General features: G+C 44.2%; 1 protein-coding gene across 1 annotated transcript in view; it reads right to left on the bottom strand.

Annotated features, from left to right (window-relative positions):
- LOC126210341 (esterase FE4-like) overlaps positions 1 to 19,175 on the bottom strand; it is a 167,858-nt gene that overhangs the window by 24,599 nt on the left and 124,084 nt on the right. Inside the window, exons 8-9 of the mRNA XM_049939557.1 lie at positions 12,181 to 12,346; positions 877 to 1,009 (exon numbers count right to left, since the gene is read on the bottom strand). Coding sequence (XP_049795514.1) covers positions 877 to 1,009; positions 12,181 to 12,346 — 299 coding nt within the window. The remainder of the gene's footprint in view (positions 1 to 876; positions 1,010 to 12,180; positions 12,347 to 19,175) is intronic.

Raw genomic sequence — 19,175 nt, 5'->3', positions numbered from 1 at the left:
ACCTGGTGGTACCTACCACTGGAAACATACCAAGGATTCAGAATGAAATTTTCACTCTGCAGCGGAGTGTGCGCTGATATGAAACTTCCTGGCAGATTAAAACTGTGTGCCATCCTAGACTCGAACTCGGGACCTTTGCCTTTCGCGGGCAAGTGCTCTACCAACTGAGCTACCCAAGCACGACTCACGCCCCGTACTGGCCGAATTAAAGCTGTGAGGACGGGGCGTAAGTCATGCTTGTGTAGCGCAGTTGGTAGAGCACTTGCCCGCGAAAGGCAAAGGTCCCGAGCTCGAGTCTCGGCTTGGCACACAGTTTTAATCTGCCAGGAAGTTTCATATCAGCGCACACTCCGCTGCAGAATGAAAATTTCATTCTGGAAACATCCCCTAGGCTGTGCCTAAGCCATGTCGTCGCAATATCCTTTCTTCCAGGAGTGCTAGTTCTGCAATGTATGCAGGAGAGCTTCTGAGATATTTGGAAGGTAGGATACAAGGTACTGGCGGAATTAAAGCTGTGAGGACGGGTCGTGAGTCGTGGTTGGGTAGCTCAGTTGGTAGAGGAGCAGGAGAGCTTCTGAGATATTTGGAAGGTAGGATACAAGGTCCTGGCGGAATTAAAGCTGTGAGGACGGGTCGTGAGTCGTGGTTGGGTAGCTCAGTTGGTAGAGCACTTGCCCGCGAAAGGCAAATGTCCCAAGTTCGAGTCTCGGCCTGGCACACAGTTTTAATGTACCAAGAAGTTTCGTACCAAGGATTTATGGAAAACTTCAAAAATCACTGTTGTATTCCGTTCTAGAGGCGGACCAAAATGCTACTAATCAGACGATAATAAGATTTTGGCTCATCAGCGTATCCTGCACTATGCCTTCTACGTACCCTGTCTTGGCGAAGCTGGTCCAGAGGCGCGTCAGCTGATCAGTGAGTCTACCATCGAAGGAATCTCTTGGTGGTGGGTCTCCGAACATGGTTCCTTTGCTAATGAACCCAAAGTCCCCACCGTGACCGGCACCTGAAACATGGTAAAGAAATTCCAGTCGGTACTGCAAAACGCACAGCTCTTTGTACAAGGTTGCAACTGATGGTACAAGGCGTAATCGGGAGGAAGCAATCTGGAGATTCAAATTACCATTGTACAGCAGAATAGTTGTGCACCCTTGGTCTAGGATTAGCATCTTTGATTAGTAATCAAAACGTCTTCATTCCCCAATTCGAAACCTGCCACCGCTTAAATTTTGATTAATAATAACATCATAATAATTAATAGATAACATTCCATCAGAATTTCTAAAATCATTGGGGGAAGTGGCAACAAAACGACTATTAACGTTGGTGTGTAGACTGTATGAGTCTGGCGACATACCATCTGACTTTCGGAAAAGCATCATCCACACAATTCCGAAGACGGGAAGAGCTGACAAGTGCGAGAATTATGGCACAATCAGATTAACAGTTCATGCATCCAAGTTGCTTACTCACAAGAATAACATACAGAAGAATGGAAAGGAAATTGACGATGCGGTGGATGACGATCAGTTTGGTTTAAGGGGAGGTAAAGGCACGAGAGGGGCAATCCTGACGTTGCGGTTAATAATGGAAGCAAGACTAAAGAAAATTCATGACACGTTCGTAGGATTTGTCGACCTGGAAAAAGCGCTCGACAGTGTAAAATGGTGCAGGATGTTCGAAATTCTGAAAAAAATAGGGCTAAGTTATAGGGAGAGACGGGTCATATACAATACATACAACAGCCAAGAGAGAAAAATAAGAGTGGATGACCAAGAACGAAGTGCTCGTATTAAAAAGGGTGTAAGAGAAGAATGTAGCCTTTCGCCCCTATTGTTCAATTTGTACAACGAGGGAACAATGATGGAAATAAAAGAAAGTTTCAGGAGTGGAATTAAAATTCATGGTGAATAGATATCAATGATATGATTCGCTGATGACAGTGCTATCTTGAGTGAAAGTGAATAAGAATTACATGGTCTGCTGAACGGAATGAACAGTCTAATGAGTACAGAGTATGGATTGAGAGTAATTCGAAGAAAGACGAAGATAATGAGAAGTCGTAGAAATGAGAACAGCGAGAAACTTAACATCAGGATTGACGATCACGAAGTAGATGAAGTTAAGGAATTCTGCTATCTACGCAGTAAAATAACCAATGACGGACGGAGCAAGGAGGACATCAAAAGCAGACTAGCACTGGCGAAAAGGGCATTCCTGGCCAAGAGAAGTCTACTAATATCAAGTACTGACCTTAATTTGAGGAAGAAATTTATGAGAATGTACGTCTGGAGTACTTCATTGTGTGGTAGTGAAACATGGACTGTGGGAAAACCGGAACAGAAGAGAATAGAAGAATTTGAGATGTGGTGCTACAGATGAATGTTGAAAATTAGGTGGACTGATAAGGTATGGAATGAGGAGGTTGTGTGCAGAATCGGAAAGCAAAGGAATATATGGAAAACACTGATAAGGAGGAGGGACAGGATGATAGGGCAGCTGTTAAGATATGAGGGAATGATTTGCATGGTACTAGAGGGAGGTCTAGAGAACAAAAACTATAGAGGAAGACAGTGAAAGTGAATACATCCAGCAGATAACTGAGGAAGTAGGTTGCAAGTGCTACTCTGAGATGAAGAGGTTGGCACAGGAAAGGAATTCGTGGTAGGCCACATCAAACCACTCAGTTCATGAAATTCATATAAATACTGAGTGATTCTAGGTTTTCCTGGCGTAGGAAAATACTGAATACTTGTTTGGTATTCAGAATATAGATGTTAATAGCTCCATATTGAAAATATAGATAATAATAGCTCCTACATAATTTAAAATATACTTGAATTCTGCGTTAACCCTAGCAACAACAATGCATTCTACTCCAGCAATAGGCAGTATAAAAAGCCTTATGACCACCACAAAACCGATAAATGGTTCAAATGGCTCTGAGCACTATGGGACTTAACTTAGAACTACTTAAACCTAACTAACCTAAGGACATCACACACATCCATGCCCGAGGTAGGATTCGAACCTGCGACCGTAGCAGTCGCGCGGTTCCGGACTGCGCGCCTAGAACCGCTAGACCACCGCGGCCGGCCACAAAACAGATAAATAAATAAATAAATTAAAATTTCGTAGATTGTTGTTGACTTTAACTAACAACACAATTTTTGAAGACGTACTGGTATGTAAGTAGAGTACGGTAACTTAAAATGTTGAATATTATATTTGTTTTCAAAAGTATCGTCTATTGCCACCTCTGTCAGACTTACATTTTTGGGTTAAGTTTAAGTGAAAAATTTTAAAAATTATAGAATCTGGTGGAAAGATTCATTAAAACGAAGATACGTTTTTTAGATTTTTAAAATATTAAGTACGTGACTATATTACAGTAGTTACACCCCCCAATTGATATTACTACGGTTAAGGTAAAGGGAACGTTCCTGTTGTAGTACGAGTGTGTCTATAAATTTTGAGTAGCTCTTCACTTTGTATTTGCTGATGATGATGTCATTTCGGAAGGACTTGGGGATGACATGTACTGCATTGTTATACAGTTGGACAGTCAATACCATAAATGGAGTTTAACTATTAATTTAGAAAAAACGGAATATCTAGTTACTGGAAGAGTGAGCGAAGACCCAACATTATATTTTGGGGTAATAAGGTTTGAGGACTGCTAAAAACTATTCGAGACATATTATTGACGAGGATGATTATAGTAAATGCGGAACTCAGAATCGCATTTGCCAACGTAGACAAGCAACGAAACGATTAAATAGAGTTTTATGAAGCTCACACAACACGTTAAAAAAGAAGAGTAGCCTATTTAAAATTTTGTAGAAAGTGTAACAACGTATGGAGTAGAAACATGGGAAATAACTCATGGAATTAGCAGGAATTTATTGTCAGTGGAGATGGGATACTTGAGGAGTTGCTTAAGTCCACACTATGGGATAAAATTAGAAACGGAGACATACTCGTACGTAATGGACTGAACCTGGTCACAAATGCAGGAGGTGGTATTTTTTGGCGTGTATGGCGCATGGGTGTGGGCAGATGGATTAACCCTAGCAATATCTAGGCGTTTCCCATAACGCGAACTACGAAGGATGCGGGAGGGGAACTTCATGGCCACTCGAAGAAAACAACCCAATAAAAACGCGAAATTCGTTAGTTGTTATTGTATTGCATTAGCAACACACTTCTTGCAGATATACTAATCTGTAAGTCTCCAGAACTAAAAATGCCTTTTAGCGCGCTCGTGACAATATCAACTCACTTTCAGTAACATGTACTACCGACTTCGTGTCCAACAAAACAATTTAAAACACACATTTTGGTCATAGTTGTTGGCTTTTACTCTCAACATTCTTCTTAAAGTGATACTGGTACGCAAGTAAGGCCCTTATCCTCGGAACATCAAATCAAATGGCTCTGAGCACTATGGAACTTAACTTCTTAGGTCATCAGTCCCCTAGAACTTAGAACTACTTAAACCTAACTAACCTAAGGACATCACACACATCCATGCCCGAGGCAGGATTCGAACCTGCGACCGTAGCTGTCGCGCGGTTCCAGACTGTACCGCCAAGAACCACTCGGCCAATACGGCCTGCTTCGGAACATCGAAGACAACATATATTAAGGAAAGTGACATCTAGTAGTGAGATTTAAATTTTTGGGTTAACTGAAAAATTTAGTAGATATATGGCACAATGGGAGAATTCATTAAAACAATGAATATTTTTCAATATTTTAAAATTAAAAATAACTGACTAGACTAGAATATTTTCAACAGCTGGGCACAAAGCCTCTCCCCCACTCCCCTCCCGCCCTATTTTGGTGTTGCAAGGGTTGGGGTGGATTGCAACCAATAGAAGAAGAAAAGGACACCCGTAAAGAAAACAGGAGGAGGGACTCAGCAGAGCTGTGTCCGGGAGGGATTACACGCAGACAATTAGAATGATGGGAAACTTTGGAAGCTGGCATGTGCAGGGTGATCAAAAAGTTGGTATAAATTTGAAAACTTAATAAACCACGGAATAATGTAGATAGAGACGTAAAAATTGACACACATGCTTGGAATGACATGGAGTTTTATTAGAACAAAAAAAAGTTCACAAAATGTCCGACAGATGGCGCTGGACAGCGTAACTGCTACCGTGACGGGTGAGAGGTACGCCGATATATTACAGAATCGCATCAACCCCGCCTCGTTGATAAACACCTGCTGGAACGTACGATGTTTATGCAGGATGGCGCTCCACCCCATATTGCTAGACGCGTGAAAGATAGTTTGGTGATGATCGTGTGCTCAGCCGCCGCATTCGTCATGCTTGGCCTCCCAGGTCCCCAGAACTCAGTCCGTGCGATTATTGGCTTTGGGGTGACCTGAAGTCGCAAGTGTATCGTGATCGACCGACATCTCTAGGGATGCTGAAAGTCAACATCCGACGCCAATGCCTCACCATAACTCCGGACGAGCTTTACAATTCTGTTCACAACATTATTCCTCCACAACAGCTATTGTTGAGAAATGACGGTGGACATATTGAGCATTTCGTGTAAAGAACATCACCTTTGCTTTGTCTTACTTTCTACATTACATCTACATCTACATGATTACTCTGCAATTCACATTTAAGTGCTTGGCAGAGGGTTCATCGAACCAAAATCATACTATCTCTCTACCATTCCACTCCCGAACAGCGCGCGGGAAAAACGAACACCTAAACCTTTCTGTTCGAGCTCTGATTTCTCTTATTTTATTTTGATGATCGTTCCTACCTATGTAGGTTGGGCTCAACAAAATATTTTCGCATTCGGAAGGGAAAGTTGGTGACTGAAATTTCATAAATAGATCTCGCAGCGACGAAAAACGTCTTTGCTTTAATGACTTCCATCCCAACTCGCGTATCGTATCTGCCACACTCTCTCCCCTATTACGTGATAACACAAAACGAGATGCCCTTTTTTGCACCCTTTCGATGTCCTCTGTCAATCCCACCTGGTAAGGATCCCACACCGCATAGCAATATTCTAACAGAGGACGAACGAGTGTAGTGTAAGCTGTCTCTTTAGTGGACTTGTTGCATCTTCTAAGTGTCCTGCCAATGAAACGCAACCTTTGACTCGCCTTCCCCACAATATTATCTATGTGGTCTTTCCAACTGAAGTTGTTCGTAATTTTAATACCCAGGTACTTAGTTGAATTGACAGCCTTGAGAATTGTACTATTTATCGAGTAATCGAATTCCAACGGATTTCTTTTGGAACTCATGTGGGTCACCTCACACTTTTAGTTATTTAGCGTCAACTGCCACCTGCTACACCATACAGCAATCTTTTCTAAATCGCTTTGCAACTGATACTGGTCTTCGGATGACCTTACTAGACGGTAAATTACAGCATCATCTGCGAACAACCTAAGAGAACTGCTCAGATTGTCACCCAGGTCATTTATATAGATCAGGAACAGCAGAGGTCCCAGGACGCTTCCCTGGGGAACACCTGATATCACTTCAATTTTACTCGATGATTTTCCGTCTATTACTACGAACTGCAACCTTCCTGACAGGAAATCACGAATCCAGTCGCACAACTGAGACGATACCCCATAGGCCCGCAGCTTGATTAGAAGTCGCTTGTGAGGAACGGTGTCAAAAGCTTTCCGGAAATCAAGAAATACGGAATCAACTTGAGATCCCCTGTCGATAGCGGCCATTACTTCGTGCGAATAAAGAGCTAGCTGCGTTGCACAAGAACGATGTTTTCTGAAACCATGCTGATTACGTATCAATAGATCGTTCCCTTCGAGGTGATTCATAATGTTTGAATACAATATATGCTCCAAAACCCTACTGCAAACCGACGTCAATGATATAGGTCTGTAGTTCGATGGATTGCTCCTACTACCCTTCTTAAACACTGGTGCGACCTGCGCAATTTTCCAATCTGTAGGTACAGATCTATCGGTGAGCGAGCGATTGTATATGATTGCTAAGTAGGGAGTTATTGTATCAGCGTAATCTGAAAGGAACCTAATCGGTATACAATCTGGACCTGAAGACATGCCCGTACCAAGCGATTTGAGTTGCTTCGCAACCCCTAAGGTATCTACTTATAAGAAAGTCATGCTAGCAGCTGTTCGTGTTTCAAATTCTGGAATATTCCATTCGTCTTCCCTAGTGAAGGAATTTCGGAAAACTGCGTTCAATAACTCCGCTTTAGTGGCACAGTCGTCGATAACAGTACCATTGGGACTGCGCAGCGAAGGTATTTGACTGCGTCTTACCGCTTGTGTACTTTACATACGACCAGATTTTCTTCGGATTTGTTATGCTAATTATTACTATTCTGACCAGATGAAGCGCCATCTGTCGGAAATTTTTTGAACTTTTGTATTTTTTTGGTTCTAATAAAACCCCATGTCATTCCAAGCATGTATGTCAATTTGTACCTCTCTATCTACATTATTCCGTGATTTATTCAGTTTTCAAATTTATAGTGACTTTTTGATCACCCGGTAACTACTTCGAGTGATTGTTGTACAACTGTTTAATCATACGCTGATGAGTCTTTCTGTGTACGAGGTCGGTTCAAAAAAACTCCGGAACTTTCTCCACAAAATTTTTCTACGCATTGTTGTTTCCTTCGAAATACTCTTCTCCACAATGATTCCCCGCGCCCAAAGCAGTTTCCACTTCCGGAAGCAGTCTTTCTGCGGCTCTTATTAGATCGCACGAAGCGCCGTCTGCGGCTTTTCTTCTATCTCGTCTATCGTTGCAAATATTCGTCCTTTCAACGGAGTTTTCAGCATTGGAAAAAAAAGTCCGCAGGAGCCAGGGCTGGAGGGTGCGGAGGATGAGGCAGCACAGTGATTGCGTTCTTTGTGCAATAGACACACACCAACAGGGATGGACGGGCGGGTGTGTTATCGTGAGGAAAGAACCATGAATTCGTCGCAACGCTTTCCGATAATGCCATCGATTAGCAGTTCGTCCCTGTGGCACGAATTCATGATGAACTAATCCTTCAAGGCCAAAGAAAACTATCAGCATGGCTTTGGCATTTGACCTGACCTGACGAGCTTTTTTTGGTCTTGGAGATCCATTTTGAAGACTGACTCTCAGTCTCAACATCATAACTGTAGCGCCACGTCTTATCACCAACTATCATTCTCTTAAGGAACATCTCGTTATGATTTGCGCGATCCAAAAGGCGAAGGTCTTTCTGCTCTTGGCTCATGGACCGTGGGACGAAATAGGCGGCAGTGCGGTGCATTCCAAGATGCTGTGCCAGGATTGTATGATATGATCCAACCGAAATGTTACCTTCTCCTGCAATGTCTTTGACAGTCAGCCTTCGATTGGCACGCAACAATTTCGTTGATGTTCCTGACATGAGCATCGTTGCTAGACGTAAAAGGACGTCCTGAACGACGGTCATCTTTAACTTCGGTCCGGCCATTTTTAATACGTGTGTACCATTCGTAACACCGAGTACGGCTTAAGCACTCATCACCGTAGGCCTCCTGAATTATTTGGTGTGTCTGTAAAGGTTTTCTTGTATTTCACGCAAAATTTAATGCAGACGCGTTGCTCCTCTATGCTATAACGAAATATACACTCCTGGAAATTGAAATAAGAACACCGTGAATTCATTGTCCCAGGAAGGGGAAACTTTATTGTCACATTCCTGGGGTCAGATACATCACATGATCACACTGACAGAACCACAGGCACATAGACACAGGCAACAGAGCATGCACAATGTCGGCACTAGTACAGTGTATATCCACCTTTTGCAGCAGTGCAGGCTGCTGTTCTCCCATGGAGACGATCGTAGAGATGCTGGATGTAGTCCTGTGGAACGGCTTGCCATGCCATTTCCACCTGGCGCCTCAGTTGGACCAGCGTTCGTGCTGGACGTGCAGACCGCGTGAGACGACGCTTCATCCAGTCCCAAACATGCTCAATGGGGGACAGATCCGGAGATCTTGCTGGCCAGGGTAGTTGACTTACACCTTCTAGAGCACGTTGGGTGGCACGGGATACATGCGGACGTGCATTATCCTGTTGGAACAGCAAGTTCCCTTGCCGGTCTAGGAATGGTAGAACGATGGGTTCGATGACGGTTTGGATGTACCGTGCACTATTCAGTGTCCCCTCGACGATCACCAGTGGTGTACGGCCAGTGTAGGAGATCGCTCCCCACACCATGATGCCGGGTGTTGGCCCTGTGTGCCTCGGTCGTATGCAGTCCTGATTGTGGCGCTCACCTGCACGGCGCCAAACACGCATACGACCATCATTGGCACCAAGGCAGAAGCGACTCTCATCGCTGAAGACGACACGTCTCCATTCGTCCCTCCATTCACGCCTGTCGCGACACCACTGGAGGCGGGCTGCACGATGTTGGGGCGTGAGCGGAAGACGGCCTAACGGTGTGCGGGACCGTAGCCCAGCTTCATGGAGACGGTTGCGAATGGTCCTCGCCGATACCCCAGGAGAAACAGTGTCCCTAATTTGCTGGGAAGTGGCGGTGCGGTCCCCTACGGCACTGCGTAGGATCCTACGGTCTTGGCGTGCATCCGTGCGTCGCTGCGGTCCGGTCCCAGGTCGACAGGCACGTGCACCTTCCGCCGACCACTGGCGACAACATCGATGTACTGTGGAGACCTCACGCCCCACGTGTTGAGCAATTCGGCGGTACGTCCACCCGGCCTCCCGCATGCCCACTATACGCCCTCGCTCAAAGTCCGTCAACTGCACATATGGTTCACGTCCACGCTGTCGCGGCATGCTACCAGTGTTAAAGACTGCGATGGAGCTCCGTATGCCACGGCAAACTGGCTGACACTGACGGCGGTGGTTCACAAATGCTGCGCAGCTAGCGCCATTCGACGGCCAACACCGCGGTTCCTGGTGTGTCCGCTGTGCCGTGCGTGTGATCATTGCTTGTACAGCCCTCTCGCAGTGTCCGGAGCAAGTATGGTGGGTCTGACACACCGGTGTCAATGTGTTCTTTTTTCCATTTCCAGGAGTGTACAACAGTGGAACTTCCGTCAGTCACTCATTAAGGGATGCCAACCGCATTTCGCTCCAACATCTATTGGCACGAAATTACGAATGTTCTGGAACTTTTTGAGCAAACCTCTTATGTATACGCAGTACGATACGATTGTTTATATTGAGTGTTAATTTCTTCTCCCTGCACCAAGCATCGATTCTCTGCAGGTCTTCCTGCGTTTCGCTGCAGTTTTCTAGCGCCGCATATTCTCTGTACACAACAGCAGCTCTCGCGAATGCGTCATGGAGCTTCCGATGTCTATATTAGCTAAAAGGTTCAGTGAGTTCTGTGAGAGACGGCAAAGAACCTGGGAAGTCAGTAGAACTGAATTGATAGCCCCTTGAAAATGGTCGCATGACGGAAAGAGTGAAGTAAAACGGAAGTGAGTTAATGTAGTGTAATTAAGTGATTCTTCGGTAAACAGAATAGGAATTAAGACGTCGTTAGTTGTAGATGAGTTCTGCTCTTTGGACAGCAACTAAAATATATAGCGGCAAAAACGAGAAATGCTTGTTTGAGAAAGAGGGAGTTTTACGTTCCTTCGACAAGAATATGATTAGGGGAGGAAGACAAGCTCCGATTAGGGAAGAAATTCGTCCGTGTCCTTACCAAGGAACCATCCGGGCAATTTCCTTAAGCGATTTAGGGAAATGACGGAGAAAGTAGATGTAGATGGCCGGACGGGGATTTGAACCGCTGTTCTCCGGTATTATGAGCTCAATCACTTCAGAACCTCGCTCGGCTGAAGACGAGGTACATACTAATACCAAATATTAAGTGCTAGGAAGGCGTTTGAATTGTGTGGAGTGACGATTAAAAGCACAGATAACAAAAGGACGGAAGCTATTTAAATTGGTGTAACAGAGTGATTTTGAACATGGCATGAATAGCTCAGGTAACCAATGAAGAGGTACTGTATTGAATCTGGAAGAAAAATTCGTATCAAGAGAAGAAATCGACAAGAACAATAGCTAATTGGTAACAGAAGTGTAGAGGTAGGGGGCAGTGGACGAATTGTAGAGGCAGAGCAAGGATATAATACAATAAGCAGCTTTTTGTAATGGTACTTGAATTACGTAAACATTACGGCACCTCAACTCAACCTCTCGATACCAGCAATATTCTACTGTGTTTCTGTAAGGTAGTTGACACATTTCTGAGACAACATTCGGATTTGATTTCATTAATGTAGAGGTATTTTGATACATCGATATGTTTATATTGCAATGATATTATTCTTATGTGTATTCTTTCTTTTGTCACTATGATCTTTGACGTACTTGTAGCTCTGATTTTTGGGCACGTAAGCGGTTATTAGTTAGAGAGTCGGACCTCGAAAAAGGTCAAGTCTTGGACGTCATGTTGGAAAGACACGTATTGTAGTCAGCTTATAAAATGTGAACTTTAACAGTGAGGAAGATGTTTTCAAGTATGTTTTGTATTGTGAAGTGATTTTTTGTGTGTTTCGTGATATTGCAGCAAAAGTAATAAAAAAGAAGTGTAACTTAAATTCGGAGTGCTGATTATTTTTTTACATCTCCATTGTCCTGCAAAAGTGTAATCTTCGAAAATGGTTTGTGAAACACATCTATAAAACTTTTGAATATAGCAGAGTAAAACCCTTGCCTCTTTGCATCCGAGCTTGGAATCATCACCACCTAGATTTTCGACGATTGAGCCCTGATTTTACAACGAGAACAGCGTGGGGAACACGAAAATATGAGTGCCTAGTTTATTCATTATTACATGAAATGACTTTATTAACTGTGCTCTAATGACACCTGCCACATAATAACTTTGTTGTTGCCCGAAAATGCAGTATTTAGCAGCATGAGCAACACCACAAAAATTATTAAATTTTGACCTTTGTTGTGGTAGGGTTGTTAGAAACTTCATACAGACTGCAGTCCTGGTACCAAAAGATTAAGAAACTCACGCAGTCGAGACTAGCATGAAGGGTTACCGTCTTCTGATTGCAGGCTACAACAACTACACATCGGAACTACTCCTGGAAAAAAGCTCGTTACAATTACATATGAAAATATCAAATTGACTGAATCTTGGATGCAACGAAATTATAAAATATTACGAAGGATACTGTACCGTTATATTTCTCCCTGATCTTTCGGAACATCTCCCCCATCGGCCCTTCGGGAAGTTTCTCACTTACGTAGTGGAAGACAAAGAAGTGGGCCGGAGCTGCCGACTTGGAACTGTGTTGTTTGGCCACACGCACTGCGTGGTACGTGAACATCAGGTCGCCCAGAAGCTGAAAAGAAAGAAAGCTGAACTCAGCATAAAGATGAAAGACGAAATCATTCTACCGAATCTATTGAACAATTATGCTCTGTAAGCATAATGTGGTGGAGGAAGGTCTGTGTGTTCCTCCGTTTGAAGTTGTGACAGCGCCGGTACTACGCTCAGCTTCCGAAAAAACAGAAGACCTGGAACGACAAAAGGTAGTGAGCCGACATGAGTACGATCGATTTCATAGTACAGAGGTTTGTCTTGGGGCTTGGGCCGGCTCGGGATATAAGGGAGCGCTGACCGCGAGTAAGGCGAATAACGCTTTGAGAACGGAAAGCGGCGGTGCGCGAGTTGGCTATTGGCTGGCGGACAGAAGCGAAGACGGCGTGCCTGAGGCTGGGCGGCGGTTATCACGTGGTTATACTGGAGGCGGCGGGAGTTGGCCGGCGCTGTGCGTTCTCCGGGAACCTCGTGAGCTGTGGAAGTGCCCGCTTCCTTGGAGGGACACGCTGTTAAGTTCCTGCGAAGTGCCGGTCTGACATCTTCGCAAAATCGCCCCAGCATCAAGACACCCAGTTAACCCTTTCGTGAGCCGTGGGAAACATGCTTCCCATTACAATGAACTCGCTCCTAGTCCCTTGGGATTCACAGTTCCCACCTCTGTACGGTGCTACCACCTAGTGAACAGTATAGGGTACTACTTCCAATCGGAAGTTCCCGCCGTTTTTGCTGTACCTTCGCGCAGAGGCATTGTATAGCTGAGTGTTGCTCTGTAGAGGAGCTTTTCAGTGCTGTTTGCGTGACATTTTGTGATTTTTTCTTCAAAGCTATAGTATAAGGTAAATACTTTTGATTTACCCAAATTTATGAAGGAAAACGTAAAATTCGAGCGAGGAGAGTTTCAGTTTGAAAGAGAAGGAGCCATTTCTTCAGTAAAATGGATGGATAACCGTCCAGTCACTTTCCTGTCCTCAGTTCATGACCCATTAGAAACAGCCACAGTGAAAAGGAAAAACAAGGATGGTACTAGTACAGAGATTTCTTGTCCTGAAGTTGTGGCAGAATACAACAAAATAATGCAACAAAATAATGGGTGGTGTCGATACGTTTGATGAATTACGAGAAAGGTATGCTACTGGCAGACGTTCTGTAAAATGGTGGCACAGAATATTTTATTTCCTGCTGGACGTTGCTGCAGTGAACAGTTTTATCCTGTGGAAAATAAGAAAAAGTGGACAGCATGATCAGCTCACATACAGGATCCATCTAGCCAGACAATTGATCGCTGGCTTCTCATTCCAAAAAAGGCGTGGACAAAAACCTGTCTTTCTGGCAAAAAGGGGTAAAGTACCTGAAGACTTTCGTCATGTGGCTGTAGGGGAGCATCAACCCATTTTAGGAGAAACCTACTGGAAGTGCCGTCTGTAGTGTTGGCAGAAGAGCCAACACTGTGTTTCTAGAGGAAGCCGAAATGCACGCGTTTAATTACACGCTGACTGGCGTGAGGTCTGGAACAGGACAATATCTTGAGAATTGCAAATAAAGTACGTAGATGATGTAATACTTAACTTTAATCCACAATTGTAGAACATCTCTCTTGATGATACATGCTTCACATAATAAATATCAATTGAATACGGCGCCTTGCTAGGTCGTAGCAAATGTAGCTGAAGGCTATGCTAACTATCGTCTCGGCAAATGAGAGCGTATCGGTCAGTGTAGCTTCGCTAGCAAAGTCGGCTGTACAACTGGGGCGAGTGCCAGGACGTCTCTCTAGACCTGCCGTGTGGTGGCGCTCGGTCTGCAATCACTGACAGTGGCGACACTCGGGTCCGCCGTATACTAACGGACCGCGGCCGATTTAAAGGCTACCACCTAGCAAGTGTGGTGTCTGGCGGTGACACCACACCGTCATTGTAGTACCAAAGCTGCGGAAAAGAGCACTCGCTGTGTTTGTACATATTGTCAAATACCACTTTGCATAGACCCGTGTTTCAGAAAATTTCATGGCAAGTAATTGTGAACAATCATTGTAACAAGAGAAGTAAATTTATCAAATAAATGTGACATATATTGAAAAAGTTATTTTTGTCATTTAACTCCAAGGAAGGGCAGTGGGAAGAATACTTCCCACCTTGCTGTGTGACCTCACTTTCACAGTGGGAGCAAATTTGATATTCTGTATGATAAATATATCTATCTGTTAACAACTATCTGCTCTCCATTCATTGAAAAAAAACTGCTCAATAATTTTGCCCACGAAAGGGTTAAGTACTCTAATTACTAAGGGCGCTTAGTTAACTGTGATCGTGACCGCTCTTGGTACGGTAAGACGTTGCCGGACGCGTGATGTTATGTGTGTTCGATTTCATTTGACGCCTCTTACTAAGCGTGTGCTCTGCTTGCACATAATGTTGATGTATTTGAAGAATGTTAGTTCATTAGGTATCATGATCAAGTGTTTAATTTGCTTACGATATCGGTTAATCCATGTCAATATGTCCTCTGCGGGCAATCTGAGATTTATTTCTAAAGGTTACCGTGTTGAACTTTGCAGGCCCACTTAAGCTGGCCAATATGTGTGTCATTAAGTTCTAGAGAATGTCGGTTCTCGTGAGGTAGCTCATTTCCCACTCTTAGCGTTTGTTTATCAGGTACTGTTTCACTTAAAGAAGATGTAGTGGACTGACAAGGCAGCCAGTCCACAGTGACGGGTAGCCGATAGGCACACGTACACACACGCCGACTGGCGCGAAGTCTGGAACAGGATTCGTAATGAATGTGATAAAGAAAAGAACGTAGCTACTAGAACACTTAACTTTTATATCGTCCTTTGGTATACAGCAATCTTGATGAGACAAGTGAGACTATCTTGACATACATGCAATGGTACAAATGGCGCCTTGCTAGGTCGTAGCCATTAACTTAGCTGAAGGCTATTCTAACTGTCTCTCGGCAAATGAGAGAAAGGCTTCGTCAGTGTAGTCGCTAGCAACGTCGTCGTACAACTGGGGCGAGTGCTAGTCAGTCTCTCGAGACCTGCCTTGTGGTGGCGCTCGGTCTGCGATCCTGACAGTGGCGACACGCGGGTCGACATGTACTAATGGACCGCGGCCGATTTAAGCTACCACCTAGCAAGTGTGGTGTCTGACGGTGACACCACAGAAGACTTGCGAGTGAAATTAGTTATTGTTTAGCCTTGATTTTATAATGTTAATTTACTGATCAATCTTGAATGTTAAAGTTAGTAAAAGTATTTTGGCCTCCTGTTGTTGAGTGTGGTCTTTGTTTCAGTGAGCTGAGGCAGCGTGCAACCGAAGCGCAGAGCTTCCCTTTAGATTACAGGTTTGGCTTACGGGCGGTGGACTTCGCCTGGGCTCGTGTGTTCCTCTTCGGTAGCGTTTGCTGGGTTCATATTTCGGTGCCTTACTCGATGTGGGGTTGCAAACGGAGCCACGTCTTGGTTCGGTTAAGTATTACTTCCCTCATTCAGTTCCACAGTTCGTGGTTAAACTTCGGCGTTACAAGCTTGGTCTTTACTTCCGTGGTTACACATTTATAACTGTAAAAAGTTGTAACTTTCTATGCCCTAAAAATCCATCTTACAAGCAATTGGACATTTGATTAATTTCGTGGTTCGCTCTGCAAGGTTCTCTAGTCCAACAATTTGCAAGAAAGCCAAAGTTACGTTTTAATAAATATGTTCTAAGTATTCGTGTTAAAATTGAGGTTGTATATCCACTGTTATTTTCCATGTAATGTTAAAGCATTGGAATTGAAAGGGTCTTAAATAATGTGTCTTAACTAGAGTTGTTTTGTTAAAGTTATGGTCAGATTCAGCCTTAGTGGCTACTGTCAATTTTTATATGAGATCGTTGCTAATGGTTTATTAGTTTATTAATGATTTTATGCAATGAGAGAGTTACTTAAATATTTTGCCTGAGGGGCGTCTCTCACTGTTTATGGGAGATCGTTGACTAATATTAGCTTATGACTTTACGTAATGAGTGTTTCGTAAATAATCTTGCCTGAGTGGCGTCTGCCAATTTTTATGTGAGTTTGTTTTTGGTAGTTAATAAATGCACTGGAATTAAAATGTTCACTTTATTGGGTCCGCCCTTCCACTCCCTTTAGATTTAAAGGTTAAACAAAGCAGGTGTTAAGTAAAAACGTTCCAGGTAGGACGTTCAAATTCACAAGACATATATACTAGTATCTTCTGCAGGAATGGTTAGCATTTCAGTCACCTCGGTTCAGCATGTGTCCTGTTGCCTAGTAGGCACAGCTTCCCCCATGGCCCCTGATGACTTGTTCCAATGGTGATGGCATCGAGTGCCGGCCGGTGTGGCCGTGCGGTTAAAGGCGCTTCAGTCTGGAACCGCGTGACCGCTACGGTCGCAGGTTCGAATCCTGCCTCGGCCATGGATGTGTGTGATGTCCTTAGGTTGGTTAGGTTTAATTAGTTCTAAGTTCTAGGCGACTGATGACCTCAGAAGTTAAGTCGCATAGTGCTCAGAGCCATTTGAACCTTTTTTTTTTTATGGCATCGACGAGTATAAGGCGCGAATGGTGTCCTTTGGTTTAGCCATCCATGCTGCACTCACCCAGTTCCAAAGTTCATCTGTGGTGGTTGGCATGGGGTCACAGCACTGTACCCGACTTTCCACCGTATACCACACATTTTCAATTGGCGACATGTCTGGTGACCTGGCGGGCCAAGACAAAAAGCTGACACCCTGTGACACCAAGAACGCACGTATTCGTGCAGGAACATGTGGTCGTGCATTGTCTTGCTGAAAAATGGCGTCTGGACTGTTGCGCTAGAGGTCGCAGGACGTCATTTATGTACGTCATACTGACCACAGTGTCCTGGGCACCCAGCAATTGTGATTTGTGGGTGTACCCAATAGTGTCCCACTCCATACCATAAGGCCATGAGTTCGCGCTCTATGTCTTGTGTGAATACAATCGCTATTATGCTGCTCCTCCTGTCTGCGGCGAACCAAACTGCGGCCATCATTTTCAAACAAACAGAACCTGGATTCGTCCGAAAACATTATCTGATGCCCAGTGGCGTCGTTCCATACTCCATCGCCGTCTAACATGTTTCTGCACATTCGTCAAAGACAGGCGGAGAAGTGGACGACGCGCACGTAACCCATGCCGTAATAATTGGCGACAGACTGTCAACCCTGTCAGTATACGATGTATTACACTGCTCCTCTGTTGAGCCATAGCCGAGGAGGATGCAGGTCTTTCCTGCAATGACGTTCGGATGAGGTGTCGATCTTCTCGGGGTGGTGCGACCTGACCCATCTCGTCGTATTCTACGGCCTTCCGTGAACCATTCTGCAAACATCCGTTGCACTGTCGATACACCGTCCCACATGAGAAGCAATTTCCCGGATGGATGCATCACATTCTCTCATACCAATAATGCTCCCTCAGAGTCACTAACTTGACGGTGCAAGCCGGCCGAAGTGGCCGTGCGGTTAAAGGCGCTGCAGTCTGGAACCGCAAGAACGCTACGGTCGCAGGTTCGAATCCTGCCTCGGGCATGGATGTTTGTGATGTCGTTAGGTTTAACTAGTTCTAAGTTCTAGGGGACTAATGACCTCAGAAGTTGAGTCCCATAGTGCTCAGAGCCATTTTTTTGACGGTGCAGATTGTGCATACGTCTGCGAGCCATCCTGCATGTCCGCTCAAGTCACACTATCTCATTACCTTCGGTTTTGAGCGACAACGAGACCCTCAAGCACATTTTACCGGTACGAGGTGTTGCGCAGCTGTATCTATGTCGACCCTGAACCCGCAGGCCGACATGTTTCAAATGCCAATCATTTGTACATATTCTGTGAATACGAACGCCCCATCTCTAGTCGGTCAGGGTGTTCTGTTTTCTCTTAACGTGAGTGTGTGTACAGATAGAGTGATTTCGCGATGATGTTACGAATTTTCTAGGATGATGGAGAAGGATATATGTATCAATTTGATGTAACGGCCCCTGTACCGCAACGAACGAACTGAAAGTTATAAGCAGAAACCGTTGTGATACCTCTGACAGTGGAATACATGCATCGGTACTGTTGTTGATAGGAATTTAGGGTACGCAACTTTCAGAAGTGGTAGTATGCACAAAAATAAGAAAAAAATGTCTAGTAAACATAGGCTCTGAAATGCATACCTTAAGAGCTATAAGCACTTTTTCAATAGAGGAGGTATATTTCACATTAGCGAAGATGGACAAGTACTCATAGTTCCTCAGGTATGCATTTTAGAGACCATATTGAATGGACTTTTTTCCTTGTTTTGGTCCATACTACCCTATAATTTTAGCAACAACAGTACACACGTATTCCACTGTCAGACATATGAGAATAATTTTCGCGTATAACTTTCGACTCATTCGTTTCTGGTACAGGGACACTTACCTCAAATTCATACATTTGTCTTTCTTCATCACTCTGGAAAGCTTGTAACATCACCAAGAAATCACCCTGCATATACGAAGGTTGCCCATTTTTTTTTCTTCAACAAATCTTTATTGAACATAGTGAGAATTACACACACGAAAGAATGGTTTTTTATCTACAGACCCTATTTTTCCATGTGATGTCCATCCCGTTATATGGTCTTCCTCCAGGGCAAAACAAGGCCGTGTATGCACTGTTGGTACCAATCCTTGACCTAGTGGCGGAGCCAGTGCTTCACTTTTTGAATCACCTCCTCATAGTCCTCAAAATGTCTTCCAAGAATGACATCCTTTGATGGCCAAACGAATGGAAGTCCGAGGGGGCTAGATCAGGGCTGTAGGGTGGATGGGGTAGCACTGTCCAACCCAGTTTTGCGAT

The sequence above is a fragment of the Schistocerca nitens genome, chromosome 10 (assembly GCF_023898315.1).
Source record: "Schistocerca nitens isolate TAMUIC-IGC-003100 chromosome 10, iqSchNite1.1, whole genome shotgun sequence".
NCBI classification, from domain to species: Eukaryota; Metazoa; Arthropoda; class Insecta; order Orthoptera; family Acrididae; genus Schistocerca; species Schistocerca nitens.
This window is presented reverse-complemented; position numbering and strand designations above follow the sequence as displayed.